The sequence below is a fragment of the Stegostoma tigrinum genome, chromosome 3 (assembly GCF_030684315.1).
Source record: "Stegostoma tigrinum isolate sSteTig4 chromosome 3, sSteTig4.hap1, whole genome shotgun sequence".
NCBI classification, from domain to species: Eukaryota; Metazoa; Chordata; class Chondrichthyes; order Orectolobiformes; family Stegostomatidae; genus Stegostoma; species Stegostoma tigrinum.
Genome location: NC_081356.1, coordinates 132,301,112 through 132,319,087, shown reverse-complemented (window position 1 = coordinate 132,319,087; position 17,976 = coordinate 132,301,112). Strand labels below are relative to the sequence as shown.

At 44.1% G+C, this 17,976-nt stretch overlaps 2 protein-coding genes across 11 annotated transcripts in view; one reads left to right on the top strand and one right to left on the bottom strand.

The window, feature by feature from the left end:
- Nucleotides 1-17,976, bottom strand: part of LOC125451349 (dual specificity testis-specific protein kinase 1-like) — a 178,462-nt gene that overhangs the window by 1,327 nt on the left and 159,159 nt on the right. For 2 of the 3 annotated variants that reach the window (XM_048528379.2, XM_048528377.2), the window contains 3 exons: nucleotides 9,467-9,553; nucleotides 8,437-8,575; nucleotides 2,511-4,023 (listed from right to left, as the gene is read on the bottom strand). In XM_048528379.2, coding sequence (XP_048384336.2) covers nucleotides 2,915-4,023; nucleotides 8,437-8,575; nucleotides 9,467-9,553 — 1,335 coding nt within the window. In that variant the 3' untranslated portion in view covers nucleotides 2,511-2,914. Of the gene's footprint in view, nucleotides 1-2,510; nucleotides 4,024-8,436; nucleotides 8,576-9,466; nucleotides 9,554-17,976 lie in introns of those variants that run through there. The other variant, XM_048528378.2, reaches the window with a different exon arrangement.
- LOC125451350 (beta-1,3-galactosyltransferase 4-like) overlaps nucleotides 1-17,976 on the top strand; it is a 63,727-nt gene that overhangs the window by 23,448 nt on the left and 22,303 nt on the right. Inside the window, exon 1 of one of the 8 annotated variants that reach the window (XR_009445621.1) lies at nucleotides 13,840-13,978. The exons of the other annotated variants lie outside the window; for them this stretch is intronic. The gene's annotated coding sequence lies outside the window, so the exon portion shown is untranslated. Of the gene's footprint in view, nucleotides 1-13,839; nucleotides 13,979-17,976 lie in introns of those variants that run through there. 8 annotated transcript variants of the gene reach the window in all.

The window sequence follows — 17,976 nt, the reverse complement described above, 5'->3', positions numbered from 1 at the left end:
CTCTTGTAACAGAGAGACTACAGCACTTGTCTGCTGCTGAATATAAACAATACCACATTAACCAAGACCCCCCTCCCCTTTATTTGGATTAAACTAAACTGAACAGAAATGATTATTATAAGGCGTTTTCAAGGTCTAAGTAAAGCCTTTTTAACCAAAGCAGCCATGCACTTATATACAACGTCTGGAGTGAGGCCTTTTGATGGCAATGGAAGGAAGACAAGAAATGGGGCAGGGAGATGGGGAGAATGGTATGGGGTCCATATGTCAAAAAGGGCAGGGGGAAGAGGGTGATGTGAAGAATAAATCCTGCAGGGTAGTGAGAATGCCCTGCAAACCCTCTATCCCACTGACCCATGGATTCTGAGAGGATGATTTCTGGGGATGGTGCTGATTTGGATAGTGAAATTTGAGTGCAGGGTTATCTTTGTGGTAGGGTGTGATAGGAAAGTTGATATTTGGTGGCATGGGGTGGGGGGCATACAGAGGGAATCCCTGAGATTCACCCCCCAAATGTCCATTCCACACACGCATGAAGATGCATGGAGTCAATATTTGGGGTGAATCTCAGAGACTATGAGAGAGCCCTATGGACCCTCTGTCACCAAGGGTTTAGGGGAGGGAGCTATTGGAGATGGGTGGGGTGAGTGAAATCTGGGGCGCTGGAAGAATGTGGGGTATGTGGAGGGTAATCCTTGCCTTTGGGGGTTGGGTGTGAATGCAACATTCACAATGAATCTTGCACAGTGACAGCGCTCTGGGACCCCTTGCCCTTGACATCGCAGAAGTGATATTTATGTCAAAGAGGGCAATAACCGGGTTTTGGGGACGGGAGGTGTTTGATTTCAGGAAGATGTTGTTTGGAGGAAGGTGATATGGGGGTTGGTGTTTAGGGGAGGGCAATATTTTTTGTGAAGATTAGATTAGATTCCGTACAGTGTGGAAACAGGCCCTTCGGCCCAACAAGTCCACACCGCCCCTTGCAGCATCCCACCCAGACCCATCCCCCTACAACCCACACACACCCTTGAACACTATGGGCAATTGAGCATGGCCAATCCACCTAGCCTGTACGTGTTTGGACTGTGGGAGGAAACCAGAGCACCTGGAGGAAACCCACGCAGACACAGGGAGAATGTGCAAACTCCACACAGACAGTGACCTGAGGCTGGAATCGAACCCGGGTCCCTGGTGCTGTGAGGCTGCAGTGCTAACCACTGAGCCACCGGTGGCAGTATTTGGGTTTGGGGAAAGGGAGATAATGGGGGAAATTGTGTTTGGAGGGTTGGTTTTGGAGACTGATACTCCACAGATGCTGTCACACCTGCTGAGATTTTCCAGCAATTTCTGTTTTTGGAGATTGATACTGGGGGAGTAGATGTGTTTTTGGAGAGTGATATGGCAGCATTTGTGTTCAGAGGGTGACTAGCTTGAGTTCAGAGGAAGGTTCAGGGAATATTTGCATTTGGACATGGACAGTGGGGAGTGTGTGTGTGTTCAGAAGGTGGTATTGGAGAGTGTGTGTGTGTTCAGAAGGTGGTATTGGGGAGTACATGTGTGTGTTCAGGTGGTATTGGGGAGTATGTGTGTTCAGAACGTGGTATTGGGGAGTACGTGTGTGTGTTCAGGTGGTGGTATTGGGGAGTACGTGTGTGTGTGTGTGTGTGTGTGTGTGTGTGTGTGTGTGTTCAGAAGGTGGTATTGGGGAGTACGTGTGTGTGTGTGTTGAGAAGGTGGTATTGGGGAGTACGTGTGTGTGTGTGTGTGTTGAGAAGGTGGTATTGGGGTGTACGTGTGTGTGTTCAGGTGGTATTGGGGAGTACGTGTGTGTGTTCAGGTGGTACTGGGGAGTACGTGTGTGTGTGTGTGTGTTGAGAAGGTGGTATTGGGGAGTACCTGTGAGTGTGTTGAGAAGGTGGTATTGGGGAGTACGTGTGTGTTGAGAAGGTGGTATTGGGGAGTACGTGTGTGTGTTGAGAAGGTGGTATTGGGGAGTACGTGTGTGTGTGTGTGTGTGTGTTGAGAAGGTGGTATTGGGGAGTACGTGTGTGTTGAGAAGGTGGTATTGGGGAGTACGTGTGTGTGTGTGTTGAGAAGGTGGTATTGGGGAGTGTGTGTGTGTGTGTGCGTGTGTGTTGAGAAGGTGGTATTGGGGAGTCTGTGTGTGTTGAGAAGGTGGCATTGGGGAGTACGTGTGTGTGTGTGTGTTGAGAAGGTGGTATTGGGGAGTACGTGTGTGTGTGTTGAGAAGGTGGTATTGGGGAGTACGTGTGTGTGTGTTGAGAAGGTGGTATTGGAGAGTACGTGTGTGTGTGTGTGTGTGTTGAGAAGGTGGCATTGGGGAGTACGTGTGTGTGTGTGTTTTGAGAAGGTGATATTGGGGAGTACGTGTGTGTGTGTGTGTTGAGAAGGTGGTATTGGAGAGTACGTGTGTGTGTGTTGAGAAGGTGGTATTGGAGAGTACGTGTGTGTGTGTGTTTTGAGAAGGTGGTATTGGGGAGTACGTGTGTGTGTGTTCAGAAGGTGGTATTGGGGAGTGTGTGTGTGTGTGCGCTCAGAGGGTGATTTTGAAAGTAGTTCTTGGAGGATATTAGGTGGTGGTGTTCGGAGGAGGGTGGTTTTTGAGGACAGGGAGGATGAGTTCAGAGAGAGGGTGACAAACTGGATCTCACACGGAGATAGCAGGAACTGCAGATGCTGGGGAATCCGAGATAAAGAAGTGTGGAGCTGGATGAACACAGCAGGCCAAGCAGCAGCAGAGGAGCAGGAAAAGCTGGCGTTTCAGGCGTGGACTTATCCTCAGAAACCCGAAACATCAGCCTTCCTGCTCCTCTGATGCTGCCTGGCCTGCTGTGTTCATCCAGCTCCACACCTTGTAATCTCGGGTCACACACGGAGACAAGGCCCCAGGCTCCTAGGCCGGGTGACCGCTACCAGCCGGCATCGCCACACCCTCCTCCTCACCAATAAGGCGGTCAGACTCACAGTTGAGCTCTGGGTATCGGGCCGGCTGGCTGTTGGAACGCAAACAGACCGGGGGGAAAGGAAAGGCGAAAGCACCCAGGCAGCAGCCGGGACATGCGAGCCGCTCGTCTGTCTCTTGCTCTGGTCGCAGCTCCGCGCTTCCCGAGAGGGAACCGGACACCGGCGCAAGCGCATTCTGCGAGAGCGTCCGGACAACCGGCGAATTCACATCAACGGGGCGGCACAGCGGCGCATGCGCAGTCACGTCGGCGGGCCGGCACGGCAGTGCGGGCGGAGTCAACTCAACCGCCAGGTTCGGGACGCTGAACGCAGGCGCGCTTCCCGGCAGATGCTGCGCACGCACGCCCCCCGTCGGCTCGGAGGAGCACGGAATGTTGGAGAAGGACCGCCGATGCCGTTCGCTCACCGCCGCGTCGGTCTCCGGAGAACGTGGTGGCCCGCCGTCAGCGCGGACGGTGCTGGAGAGCGAGGGCCTGTCGGTGCGATCAACGGGCGGCGATCTACCGGGTGAGTCTGCTCCTGTCTCCCCCGTCTCTCCACTAGCGCCGTCACCGCCTCCTCGGCCGCCCTGACCCTCCGCTTCCCTCCGACCCTGCCGGGGTGAGAGGTCAGATCCGGCTTGGCCCCGCCCTCCCAGGCGTCGGAGCTCAGGCAGCGAACGGCATCGTCGGGCGGGTGGCGCTCCGCAGGGGAGGCCGCTTCGAGCTGGGTTCAGCGGCTCCGGGGTGAGTGGCTGGGCGGCCATCATCGCCGAGGGGGACGGCGGCGGAGGTGGTGGCAGTGGCAGCAGCTCGAAGCTCAGCGAGATGACCGAGCGGCTCGGCGAGTCATACAGTTTGGTCTTGCCGCCTTTCAGGTCGTCCCGGCCGGAGAACGGGTTAACCCGAGCGGCCGGGCCCAGGCCCTCAGCTCCTAGGGCCGTCCGGGAAAACATGTCCGAGTAGCTCCGGGACAAACGAGGCTCGCATTGCACTCGCAGGCTGTTGGAAACATCTCGGGCCAGGCCTCCGCTTCCACTCCATGCACATTCTTTGTTTCCTGAGGGGATAAACAAGTAGAATTTCAGACAGGGGCCAGAGATAGAGTAAACCTCTGTCTACTGCTTGTTTAACACAGTAGACAATGTCCCCATCCAACGTTCCCAGGACCGTACAGCACAGGGTTAGTAAAGCTGTCTACTCTGTAACCATCAAACACTTGCAGGACAGGTACAACACTGTATCTAAACCTGAGTAATGTTCCTTCTGTACTGCCATTAAATATCAGCCTAATTTCCTGAAATATTCAAAGCCTCACAGAATGGTTACTGGACAGAACAAGGCCACTCTCTCCATTGTGATTGTGTGGATTATTGCAGCAGCAGTATGTGCATTTTCCATTTCCTCACTTTCCCCCTGGAGTCCTGGAAATGTAAGCCCTTCAGGTACTGATCCACTGCTCTTTGAATGTCATGATTTGCCTCCACCGCAGGGACATAAGACTTGGGAGCAGCGATATGTCATTTCACACTGTGAGCCAGCTCCACTAGAAATAGAATAGAATAAAACCTTATTGTCGTGTGCACTGAAATGGGTTAAGCGAAAAGTTTGTAAAGTTGCCTCTTAGTGCCATCTTAGGTACAGATACTTTTTAGTGTGTAGTTACAAAGTAAAGAAAATTAGTGTTACAGAGTAAACAATATATTATGGGAACAGTTGAAAAAGTCCAGAACAACAATAAGTGACAATAAATACTCAAGTTCCAGTCTGAGTGCGCTAGTCCCGGTGCACAAGGCCATGCTATCTCCAACCAGGACTTGCTCCAACGCTGCTCTGGGAATCAGCCCCTTTGCTCACTCTGCCGTAGGACTATTCAGTAAGCTCATGGTGGATCTGGTTCTGGTCTCAGCTCCAGTTAGCTCCCACCATGACCTTTGACTTCCCTGTCTCTCAATAATCTATCCAGCTCAGCTTTGAATAAATTTTGAGAGCCAACCTTCAGTTCTTTCTGGTGAGGAGAATTCCACATACAAAGTATGGAGCTGGATGAACACAGCACGCCAAGCAGTATCTTAGGAGCATACAACACCGCTTTGAGAGAAAAAAAAATTCTCATCTGTTTCTTAAAGGGAGGCATTTTTTTGCCACAGCTTGCACTGCATCTCACATCTAAGTTCATGCGAAGCTTTTTCTCTTAACTTCTGTTTCTTTTGCCAATCAAGTTGAACCAATATCCCTGCTTCATAACGTTTCTACCAAAAGGGAACAGTTTCCCCAAATTACTAGATATCAAAGCTGTTCTCTCTCGAATGAGAACAACCTCAGCTTCACCAATCAATTTATTGAATTGAATTATTGCATCTCTGGAACAAGTCTGGTGTATCATTTTTGTACTCCAGTGACTTCAGGTCCTTTCTACAGTATAATGTTTAGAACACACACGATACTTTTCAGCTGTGACTGAATCAGTGTTTTATACAAATTCATCACATACTCCTTCACGTTTTTGTACTGAAGTGTGGTAATATTAAGCTACCAAAGGGCAGGTGCTCTGCTCATTTAAAACACCTTCCACTTCATGTAGGAGTCTCCCTCTTCAATTTCATGATGTGTTACCCTATGCCTCTATTTATAAAGTACAGGATACAAACCCTTTATCAACCTTTGCTGCCACCTTAATGATTTATGGATGCACCTCACACCTAACCTCCTTCCCAAAATAAATTACCTTACTTCATCCATTTTGAAATGTACACTTTGATTTATAACACTTTGTTGTTCTTCCAAAATGTATAATTTCCCATTGGTCTAAATCATATTTCACATCATGATCCATCACGATCGTCCTCATAATTCACAATGCTTCCTTTTTGACATGAGATATTGAAATGGTGTCCTATACACACAGATCCACATTAGTAATGTTGATGAAAAAGAGCAGCAGCCATGTTACAACCCACCGGGAAACCCCATTCCAAGAAACATTGCGATTGCTACTAAACAAAACAAATTGCTAGAAAGAATGCAGCAGGTCTGGCAGCATCTGTGGATAGGAAGTACAGTTAATGTTTCAGGTTTGAACTATTCAGAAGAGTAGTCACTGGACCTGAAATGTCAACTCTGCTTTCTCTCCATATGGTGTCAGATATGCTGAGTTTTTCCAGCAATTTCTGGTTTCATTACTATCACTGCTTCATGTATCCTTTTACAGGGAGAAAGCTGGGGAATGGCAATTGGTAAATTGGTTCAATCAGCAAGGTGGTGTAGCTACAATGGACTGAGTAACCTCCTGTACTGTAACCATTCTGCTAATTTCTTATCTATCCTGTCATTTCCACTATCAACAGGCTTCAACACATTGCTTGCAAACCTGATAAAAGGCACTTTATTAAATGGCTTTTGAAATTTTTGTGCAGCAGATTAATTGTAACACCTACATTAAGCTTTTCTGCTCCTTCACCCAAAAGCTCAATGAAATTTGTTAAATGCGGCGTGTCCTTGACAATGCCATTCTTGCTTTTTGTAACTAATCCATTTCTCCAAGTAACTGTTAATTTTTTCCCACAAGGAAATTTCCCATGTCTGAACTGAGATTAAACTAACTGGTGTTTAGTTGCTGAGAATATTCTGAAACCTTTTTAAGCAAGTGTGTTACATTTAAATTCTCCAATGCTTTGGAATCCTCTCAATGTGTAAGGAGAACTGGTAGATTGTTGTCTTATTTATATTGGCAACTTGAGGTAGCCTTTGTATACCCATCCAATCCTGACGAATGAAGAACTTTTTAAGTACAGCCAGTCCCTCTAGTAGTGCCTTCAGTCCCTAGATTAACCTGAAGTCCAAAGATTAATCATATCGGAACAAAAATATTAAAAATCTGTAGTATTCTGTGTTTATGCCTGATTTTGGTGTTGCACGATACAGGCAATTTGATTTCATTTTATATAAAATGAAGAATTATGAATGCTGGACATCTGAAACAAAAACAGGAATGGCTGGTGAAACTCAGTCGGTCTGGCAGAAACTGTGTGGAGAAAGCAGTATTACTGTTTCAAGTTCTGTTCTAATGAAGAGTAAATGGACTCGACAGGTTTCTGGTTTCTGACAGGTGTGCTGTGTTTTGACATTAGTTCCTGTATTTGACTTCAATTTATGTTGGATTGAATGCAATTTCTGTCCTTCCTAAATCCTTTAGGACAAGAGGAGCAAGGTCCAGCCATTGGTGAGGATGGAATGTATTGTAAAGCCCAAGGGCGACAATCCACTGCCAAATTGAGCCACTCAATCCTCATTCGTAACCCTTGTCCATCAGCTGCAGTCACAATCTGAAGACATGTCCAACTATCAAAGAACCAGTATGGCCCTATCTATGGGATACATCCCGACAGCATATTTTCTCTGGCTGTGCTGTCTATAACTTAGGGTTGTAGACATGAGACAAGTGGTTTGACTGAGATGAGGGAACATTTCTTGTGTGAATCTTTAGAATTCTCTACCCCAAATGCATGTAGAATGAGTCTGAGTATATTTAAGAATGAGGTCAGTAGACAATAAAGTGAAAAGTCTATCAGGCTGGAAACTAGTTCAGGTAGATTAGCCATGATCTTGGAGAAACGTAGCAGATATGGCAGCATCTGTGTCGTCATATTGGACTTGAAATGTTAACTCTATCTCTCTCCAGAAATACTAGCCCATCTGAGTTTCTCCAGCATTTTCTGTTTTTATTTCAGATCTTCAGTGTCACAGCATTTTATATTTACACTACCCATAATTGTATTGAATGGTGGACTAGATATCGTCTAATAACCACTTCAGAGATTGTATTATGATCCTGTGGAGGGATAAGGACTTGAACCTGGGATACCTAGTTCAGAGGTAGGGACACTACCTGTGCTACCAACATCCTTGATTGAATGGTGGCATAGACTAGGTGCTTTGTGGTCTATTCCTAATGTTATTCACATAGCTGAAAGAGAAATGACAGCATAGTGGCTATGACAGTGGACCAGCATTCCATATCCTAGGCTAATGATCTGGGGACATTGTTCAAATCTCACCATATTGCAATCTGAACTCAGTAAAATCTGGAATTACAAACTAGCCTCATGGGATTCATGTAACCATTGTTATTGAAAACATATTTGATCTGACATACATGTATCTTTAGACCCACAGTAAACGCGAAGAACTGACTCAAAATTGTTCCTGAAGGATGGAACTAAATCAGTTTACATCCTGAAAGTTGAGAATAATGAGGAGCTAGTGAGTTGATGCTATAAGTTCATATCTGTAGATTTTAGCACCTCTTGTGTCAGATAATTTCTCTTTTTGTTTCCTTTGCACCACTCTCTCCCTTCACCTTTGTACTTTTGCCACTCTATCTGTCTTTTCCTCCATCATTGTCTTTCTTTTTATGTCTGTCCCTCCATTCTTGAATTCATTGGACATCTTTAACTCCTCAGATTCAGTTTACCATTGTGTACAGTTGAAACTTCCACAGTAAGGTGCTGTTCTGCATTCTCCAGCCCAGAATCTGTGTTTTTACAGAGATTCAGCATCGTCTCCAGCTTTTGGACAATCTCTGCAAAGGAGGGCCGTTGGATAGAATCCATCTTTAACACACAAAGCAGGAATACAGAACGTGTCAGAAAACCAGGCAGTAGTTAAAAATTTTACACTTTTCCAGTTCTAGTGTCTAACTTCACAGGCTACATTACAGTTAATGTTTTTTTAGAGATCCATGACTGTCCAAATCACCAGAACAGCAGTCTTACTATTGGACAGTTTGAAATAGCATGAACACACACCCCAAGATAAGATTCCATCATACAGCTGGGAGAGGAGCTCATCATATTTGAAATATAACCGCTAGAGTGGGCACATCACTGTGTGGATATTGCTCCATTAATATTGCCTGCTGGCTAGAAAATCTGCAAAATCAAAAATGTTCCTTCAGTGACCTTCCATTGAGGTGAGGGTTGTGCTTTGGGGAAACCCTTCACAAATTAAATGTCTCACTAGCTTACAGCTTACTTGTACCACCAGAATAACATCACTCAACAGGCTGGAAGGAAGTCACCACTCTGAACGCCACACGTGCGCTGAGCAAATTTACCTATCAAGCTACCAGATAATGTAGTCTCGAGTTAGACACAGGGTAAAGCTCACTGTACACTGTCTCGTCGAACACTCCCAGGACAGGTTTAGCACAAGGTTAAATGTGGAGTATCAAGTTATATCGTTAAATTACACCAACTTGAAATGAAACTTAGCAGTGTTTAGTGCATTTCCAAATGTCATGCCAGCCTTGCTCAAGAAGATGTCAGAAACGTGGTCTGAAGAATTGCCATCTTGTCAACAATTTATGTTGGAATACCCTCCTCTAGCATAGTTTGATATGGAACAGATGAAAGTTCTTATATGATGAAGACAGCAACCGGAGTTTGCAGACTGGACAATGTCACTACCCCAACCCCTTCCTATAAACTTCAATTGAGACTCACAATGCAGCAGTGGATCGCCAGCTTCAAGAATGAAGGCGGACAGTCTCCCACCATTGTCTCGAAAGTATTCACATCTAGGCCGAAGTCCTAAAGGAGAATGGAGACGTCAGATCACTCGGTTACTTGGAGGCATGCACCTGGAATGCTGTGAACAATTTTGAACCCCATCTAATGAAAGATATACTGGCAATGGAGGGAGTCTAGAGAAAGTTTACTAGTTTGATTCCTGGTGTGGAATGCCTACCTAATCAGGCGACTTTGAGTGGATTGGGCCTGTACTTATTGGAATTTGGAATAATGAAAGGAGACCCAACTGAAACATCCAAGACTCTTAGGAAATTGTTTAAAGGTTGTTTTCCCTTGAGGGAAAGTCTAGGACCAGAGGGCATAATCTGAGTAAGGGGGTTGTCCATTTAAGATAGATGAGGAATTTCTTCTCTTGGAGTGTACTGAATTTGTCGAATTCTTTACCACAGTGGGTTGTCAAGGCTGACATAGCCAGGTTTGTAATCTGGAAAGGAATTGAGGGTTATTGGGGAAAAGGCAGCAAAGTGGAATTGTGGATTGTCAGATTAGCCATTGTCTCATTGAATGTCAGAGCAGACTTGCGGTCTGAGTGGCCTACTTTTGTGCTTGCATCTTATGGTAATTGGTAGTGTGGAACACTCCTAGTTCAAACCCTCTAATAGTAAGTTACAGTGAGAGGTAATAAGAGAAAAGAAAGTTAAAATGGGCCAGTCTTCATCAACAACTTAACTGTGATTGGCCAAATTCAATTCATGTACTTTCATACCATTGGTATAGGCTGGATTTGCATGTTCTGATTCACAATATCACCGAGTCTCTCATTATTTGCAGATAGTAAGCACTGCCAATGCTGGAGTCAGATAATACAGTGTGGAGCTGGTGGAACACAACAAGTCAAGCAGCATGAAAGCTGACATTCTGAAGAAGGGTCCCAACCCACTATGTCAGCTTTCCTGCTCCTCTGATGCTGCCTAACCTGCTGTGTTCCTCCAGCTCCACAGTGTTCTCTCTCATTATTTGCTTTGTTTCACCCCTGTGAATGACAGGAAGAGAAAATGAGTGCTACTCTCCAATTCCACAAGCAAGACTGTTGTGGTTAGCAAATGCTTGGAGGTACCTGTGAGGTGAAGACTTGGATGGATTTTGTAATGCTATTTCTGCAGCATTGAGTGAAGCCAGCAGATGGTGCAGTACTCCTGATGCAAGGGAGTGTAGTGTAGAGTCTCTGTGAGCTACTCTGCTCAGAAACAAACAAGCTGTGAACTTTACACAATGAACTGTAATACATGACTGACCTCCAAACTGTCAAAAGGCACGACTAGGGGATAATGACTAGGGGATAATGCTTGTTATAGGTATGGTAACAAACTTGTGAAACAATCTGATACTGTGATTGGGAAAGTTCACATTTATTCTGGATAGATGAGCACGACAGTTGTCTTTCTTATCCATATCTCCCATTTCCACAGCAAAATACACTCTGTCTTGGCCCATTACACACAGTGCTGTTCTGATCCTTAAATCATATATTTGTCATCACCTTCAATCCTCCAGCATCTTTGCCCATCTGTCGATCCACATGATGAAGGTGGTGGACCTCCTTGTTCCTGGGTGATAGAATGACTCAGCTGAATTGATATGAGTCCACCACATTTGACTTAGGATTGGAGTCACTGATAGGTCAAATGTGGGAGGGACAGCTTACATTCCCTAAAGGACATCTGTGACCTGCTGGGTTTTTATGCCAGGCGAATTAGCTTGACAGTTATTTGTATGGATACAAACATTTTGCTTCAAACTGAATTAAAATTCTTAAAATGCCATAAAAAGAATCTGAATTTCCATTTCTGGTTGTAAAGATATTATTGTCATAGAGGGAGTCCAATGAAGGTTCATCAGACTTGTTCCCAGGACGGTGGGACTGTTCAATGAAGAGATATTGGGCAAACTGGGCCTATGTTCTCAAGAGCTAACAGGGTATAGAGCTGGACGAACACATCAAGCCAAGCAGCATCAGAGAAGCAGGAAGGCTGAAGTTTTGGGCCTAGACCCTTTTTTTCTGAAGAAGGGTCTAGGCCAGAAACATCCACCTTCCTGCTCCTCTGATGCTGTTTGGCCTGTGATGTTCATCCAGCTCTAAACCTTGTTGTCGCAGATTCTCCAGCATCTGCAGTTCCTGCTGTCCGTGTTCTCAAGAGTTTTGAGGAATGAGGGGTGATCTCACTGAAACCCATAAAATACCTGAAAGGGATAGATAGGGTAAATGCAGGTAAGAGGTTTCCATTAGTTAGGTAATCTAGAACCAAGAGGCACAGTTTAAAAATATAAGATGATGACATTTAGGACTGAGATGGGTTTTTTTTTAAACTCAGAGGGTGGGTAATTTAAAATGTCTTTAAAAGTAGACATTGACAAATATTTGATTATCAATGGCACAAGGGATTATGGAGATGGGGTGGGTAAAAGACATTGTAGTGTTTGATCAGCTGATTATATTAGATGGGGGAGGTAATGCCCTGGTGGTATCATCACTAGGCTATTAATCCAGAGATCCTGATAATGTTCTGGAGACCTGAATTCAAATCCTGAGGGGGCAAATGGTAGAATTTGAATTTCACAAAATAAATCTGAAATTAGGAAACTAATGATGACCATGAAAAACTATTGTCGAGTGTCAGAAAAACCCATCTGGTTCATTAATGCCCTTTAGGGAAAGGTATGCCATCCTTCTCTGGTCTGGCCTACATGTGACTCCAAACCCACAGCAATGTGGTTGACACTTAACTGTCCTCTTGGCAATTAGCAATAAATGTTGCCCTGGCCAATGATCCCCACATCCTGCAAATGAATGGAAAATAAATGGGGGGCACAAACTCAACAAGCTGAATGGCCTACTCCTGTTCCAATGTTCCTATTATTAGTCCAGCAACAGTGTGACACAGTGTTAAAAGAGTGCATGTTTAAACAGAGAAGAGGACTTTTAAGACTGATGTCAGGAAATTCATATCATCAGAGAGTCACTGGTGTTTAGAATAAACTTCCAGATCGAATTATGGAGGCACAAGCTCAGAATCATTTAAGAAAGAATTGATTGAAAGAAGAGAATGTAAGGTTTTTTTCTGGATCGATGAATAAAGATGGACTAACTGGCCTCTATCATCTGCAGCTACCTCAAATCAGAAAATGATACCAATTTGATTCTCTTGATATTTGTCTAGGTCTGGGGCTTTTGGAGTTCTCAACAGTTCTTATGTAGGTAGAGTATCAGTTGCTTCTTGAAGGAGAGAATGAGGGTTATTTGGGATTTTGGGCAAATTTTTTCAACCAGAACAAAAATAAAGTGCTTGTGGATCTTTGTTGTTTGTTGGAGTCTCTTCTTGTCACAAAAGCACTGCCGCACCTCTGAATAGTTTTGATAGTGAAGTAATAAACAGTCCCATAAAAATGCAAATCTTTCTTATCCTCCCTTCCCCCACAACGGCATTTTAGTGCTCAATATGTTGCTAAAGTTAAGATAAGCTTTCACCAACATATCAGGGTCTTGAATTTTACAGTACGTCCGTCCATCTTGGCAGGGACTTGTCACACTGACAGCTACTTCCTGATGAGGTGTCATAAGTGATTTATTTGCCCTTCACACGTCATAAAACAATGCCCTATGTATAGAGGCTGAGCCATCATAATCAACTTAGAATGCACACAGAAACGAAACAAAGACTCCACTGAATGGGGAGAAAGGACACACAGCCACATTCTGAATAATTCACATTGTACGGAGCCTAGCCACAGGCTAGCCATTCAAAATTAATGTACTGGCAAAGGACTGATAGGGAAAAACATCTTCTGTTTGACAATGGAACTTCATGCTGGGGAAATTGTACATAATTCGTTTACTGACAGAACCCAGGGTCAGTACTGAACTCTCCTTGCCCAGTCTGAATGAGAGACTGTACAGAGTAAGGCTCATTCTATGCTGCCCATTTAAAAGGATTTCAGAATCTTAAGCTTATAATCCAGGTTGAAATTTCACTGCAGTACTGAGGGAGACCTCTGAAGAAGGCACAAAACGTCCTATGACATTTAAAGAAGAGACAAATTATGCCAGAGACTTGGCCAACGTCACAATGCTCGTGATCAGCACATTTACAAACAAGGAATTAAGCAGGAATGAAGACTCCATTTTTTATTCACTTGTGGGTCACAGGTTTCGCTAGCTGGTCCAGTGTTTATTGCTATTCCTGGTTACCCCCTGAAAAGGGGTGTTCTTGAATTGCTGCAGACCCCGTTCTATAGGCAAACCGACTATGCTATTATAGCGGGAATTCCAGGACTTTGACACAATGACACTGAAGGAATGGTGATATATTTCTAAGTCAGGGTGGTAAGTGGCTTAGACAAAAGGTTGGTGGTGTTCCCTTGTATCTGATGTCCTTCTCCTGGATGAAAGTGGTCATGGATTTGGAAGGGAGTGTCTAAGGAGTCCTGGTGAGTTTTTGCAGTGGACGGTACCCTCTGCTGCTACTGAGCATTGGTGGTGGAGGGAATAAATGTGAATGTAGTTCCGATTAAGTGGGCTGTGTTTTTTCCTGGAGGGTGTCAAGCTTCTTAATTATTGTTGGAGCTGCATTTATCCAGGTGTCAGAACATTCTGGCAAAGAGTCACTGAACTCAAAATGTTAGCTGTTTTCTTGAAACGATGCTGCCAGACCTGCTTGATTTCTCCAGCATAGTTTGTTTCTGTTTCTGAATAATCAAGCTGCCAAAGCAGTTTCTTCACTGAAAGTTTTTTAAAAATGGGATTGGGAAAGGAATGGTGCACATATCCATGTATAATAAACGAATGAACATTTCACCTTGCCATCCTCACTGACACCACCCCCAGCCCTGTCACCAGAGTAGAAACATTTCTGGTTTAATGCAGAAAAAGGGTGTAGAACTGGAATGTATTGGCAGGTGCTGCATTCCTTGTGTGAAATACAAACAAGCAGGTACGTGAAAGACAACTGCATCTGGTTTAAATTCCATGCTCACACTCTTAGCAGTTCTACAGCTGCTCAAGTATCAGCTTGTTAGCACTGTCGTATAAAATTGAGAGGTACGGCCCCACTCTAAAGTCAAGTACATATATCAGAATGGTACTTCGTTAGAATAAAAAGAAAATTAGGAAAGCAAAGAGACGGTATAAAAACATATTTGTAAGGAAAATGCAAAGTGTTTTATAAATAGATAGGAATATAAATAAAGTAGGGCTGTTAAAGAGCTAAAGGATGACTTGTGAGTGAAGGCAAAAGGGTTCCTAATGAGCACTTTTCATCTATCTTCACAAAAGGGAGGGATATTATAGACACTGCAGTTGAGGAGTATGAAATAGCAAAAATGAAACAGAAAATACAACAAGACTGCATAATTATAGGGAACAGCTTAATTTCAGTGGTGGAAAATGTTCAGATTAAGGTCTGAGGGACAGTATAAATTGTCATCTAGAGAGGCATAATCAATCAATAGCATGATTGGGCTAATGAAATTGATTGAATTTTTGGAGGAGTTAAGGGGGGGATTGATGAAAGTTGAGCCTTTGATGTGGATTATTTGGATTTTAGCAAGACATTTTGAGGTTGCAAATGGCAGACCAGTAAGAAAAGTTCAAATGTAAATGGGATCAAAGAGAAAAGAGTTAGGTTGAACAAAAATTCATCAGTGGAAAAAAGCAAAAACAGAAGGGCAACAGGGTTTTTTAAAATTATTGGACAATTGTATCCTGTGAGATTTTGCTGTATTAAATACCTTGCCTCTTGTGCTTATATACCACTGATTTAAACTTAGATGAAAAGGGTCATGATTAAGAAGTTCACAGATGTCATGAATGTTGGCGTTGAGGGTGAGAATGCTGTAGACCACAGGGAAACAACAATGGGCCCGTTAGGTGGTAGAAGAATGGCAAATAGAATTCAAATCCGGAAAAAATATAAAGTGATGCATCTGGAGAGTGCACGCAAGGCAAAGGAATACATTCCAAATGGAAGAAACGTTGAAGCACCTTCGAGTCCATGTCTACTTATTCTGGAAAGGTAGTAGAACAGGTAGATAAGATACTTAATAGTTAGGGCATGGACTATAATAACAGAGGTTATGCTGAAACTGTTTAAAAACGTAATTTAGCCAGACCAGTTCTGCGCACCACATCACAGGAAAGATATGATTGCACCAGAGAGGGTACAGAAGTATGTGCAAAGATATTGTCAGGAATGGAATATTTATGCCATAAATTGACTTACAGCCTCCTCAGGGTGGGAATTCCAAGATTCTTACCCAGTGGCACTGAAGGAATGGCAGTATATTTTCAAGTCAGGATCGTTACTTGCATGGAAGGGAACTTGCAGGCGATGATGTTCCCAGGTATTTGCTGCCCTTGTCCTTCCAGGTTTTGGAAAGTGCTGTCTGTGGAGCCATGGTGATTTTTTTTTTGCAATGCATCTTGTAGATAGTACACGCTGCTACTGCTGAGTATCAGTGGTTGAGGGAATGGATGCCTGTAGGTGTGGTGCCATTCAAATGGACTGCTTTGACCTGGACACTGTCAAACTTGAGTGTTGTTGGAGCTGCATCCATCCAGGCAAGTGGGAGTATTCCATCAAACTCCAAACTTGTGCCTTGTAGGTGGTGGACAGGCTTTGGGGGAGTCAGGAATTGAGTTACTTGCCGTAATATTCTTCGCCTTTGATCTGTTTTGTAGCCACAGGATTTATATGGCAAGTCCAATTCAGTTTCTAGTCAATGGTAACCCCAAGAATGTTGGTAGTGGGGGAATTCGGTGATGGTAACATCATGGAATGTCAAGGGGTGGTGGTTAGATTGTCTCTTATTGGAGATAATCATTGTCAGGCATTTGTGTGGCAAGGGTCACTGCACCTGAAACATTAACTCTGATTTTTTCCTTCATAGATGCTGCCAGACCTGCTGAGCTTTTCCAGCAACTTCTGATTTTTTTTCTTGACTATCTTTTATATTACATTTTTTAACATTTTGCTGTGTTAAAGGCACTTAATGAACGTGAATTGTTCTTACTGCAGTGTGGGGCAGATAATCTGGATCAGCTAGTATCCGGGCAATGATCTCGCACAAAATGATGCTCCTTAAAATCTCCATGATTGAACAAGATTTTGGTCTCTGTCTTAACAGCTCCTGTTGTGTCTTGGTTTACAGCATCTGCAGTTCTTTCAGTTTTTCTTCATTAAGCATGTCACTTGTCAGCCTAAGCCTAGATATTGTCCAGATGGTGTTGCATATGAACATAGACTGCTTCAGAATCTGAGGAGTTGTGGATGGTGCTGAACATTGTGTAATCATCAGCAAATATCCCTATTTCTGAAGTTATATTCGAGGGCCTAGGTTACCATCCTGAGGAACTTCCTCTCAATGGACACTGCCTGACCCACTGAGTGTTTCCAGCGTTTTCTGATTTTGATGTCTTGGCCCTGCAGAAGTTCACTTTTCTATAATTAATTGACCATGTTCTGCGCCCACATATTTCCACTTCATGGTCAGTGATCGCCACAGGTCATGTTCATGATAACACATTACTGGGGCCAATTTGGTAACATCCAGCCTTCCATAATGCACTCTGTGTAAAATGTGAAGTCATCCAAAATTTTCATGCCCATATTTTAGCTCCTGCCAAACCCTGTTCACTCAGTGGCCTGTATTGACTGACCATCATGGCCTCCTTAATCAGTAACATGTTGATTTCAAAATTTTCATTTTTAAACCCCTTAAGGGACTATAGAACATAGAACATAGAACATAGAACAGTACAGCACAGAACAGGCCCTTCAGCCCACAATGTTGTGCCGACCATTGATCCTCATGTATGCACCCTCAAATTTCTGTGACCATATACATGTCCAGCAGTCTCTTAAATGACCCCAATGACCTTGCTTCCACAACTGCTGCTGGCAACGCATTCCATGCTCCCACAACTCTCTGCGTAAAGAACCTGCCTCTGACATCCCCTCTATCCTTTCCTCCAAACAGCTTAAAACTATGACCCCTCGTGCTAGCCATTTCTGCCCTGGGAAATAGTCTCTGGCTATCAACTCTATCTATGCCTCTCATTATCTTGTATACCTCAATTAGGTCCCCTCTCCTCCTCCTTTTCTCCAATGAAAAGAGACCGAGCTCAGTCAACCTCTCTTCATAAGATAAGCCCTCCAGTCCAGGCAGCATCCTGGTAAACCTCCTCTGAACCCTCTCCAAAGCATCCACATCTTTCCTATAATAGGGCGCCCAGAACTGGACGCAGTATTCCAAGTGCGGTCTAACCAAAGTTTTATAGAGCTGCAACAAGATCTCACGACTCTTAAACTCAATCCCCCTGTTAATGAAAGCCAAAACACCATATGCTTTCTTAACAACCCTGTCCACTTGGGTGGCCATTTTAAGGGATCTATGTATCTGCACACCAAGATCCCTCTGTTCCTCCACGC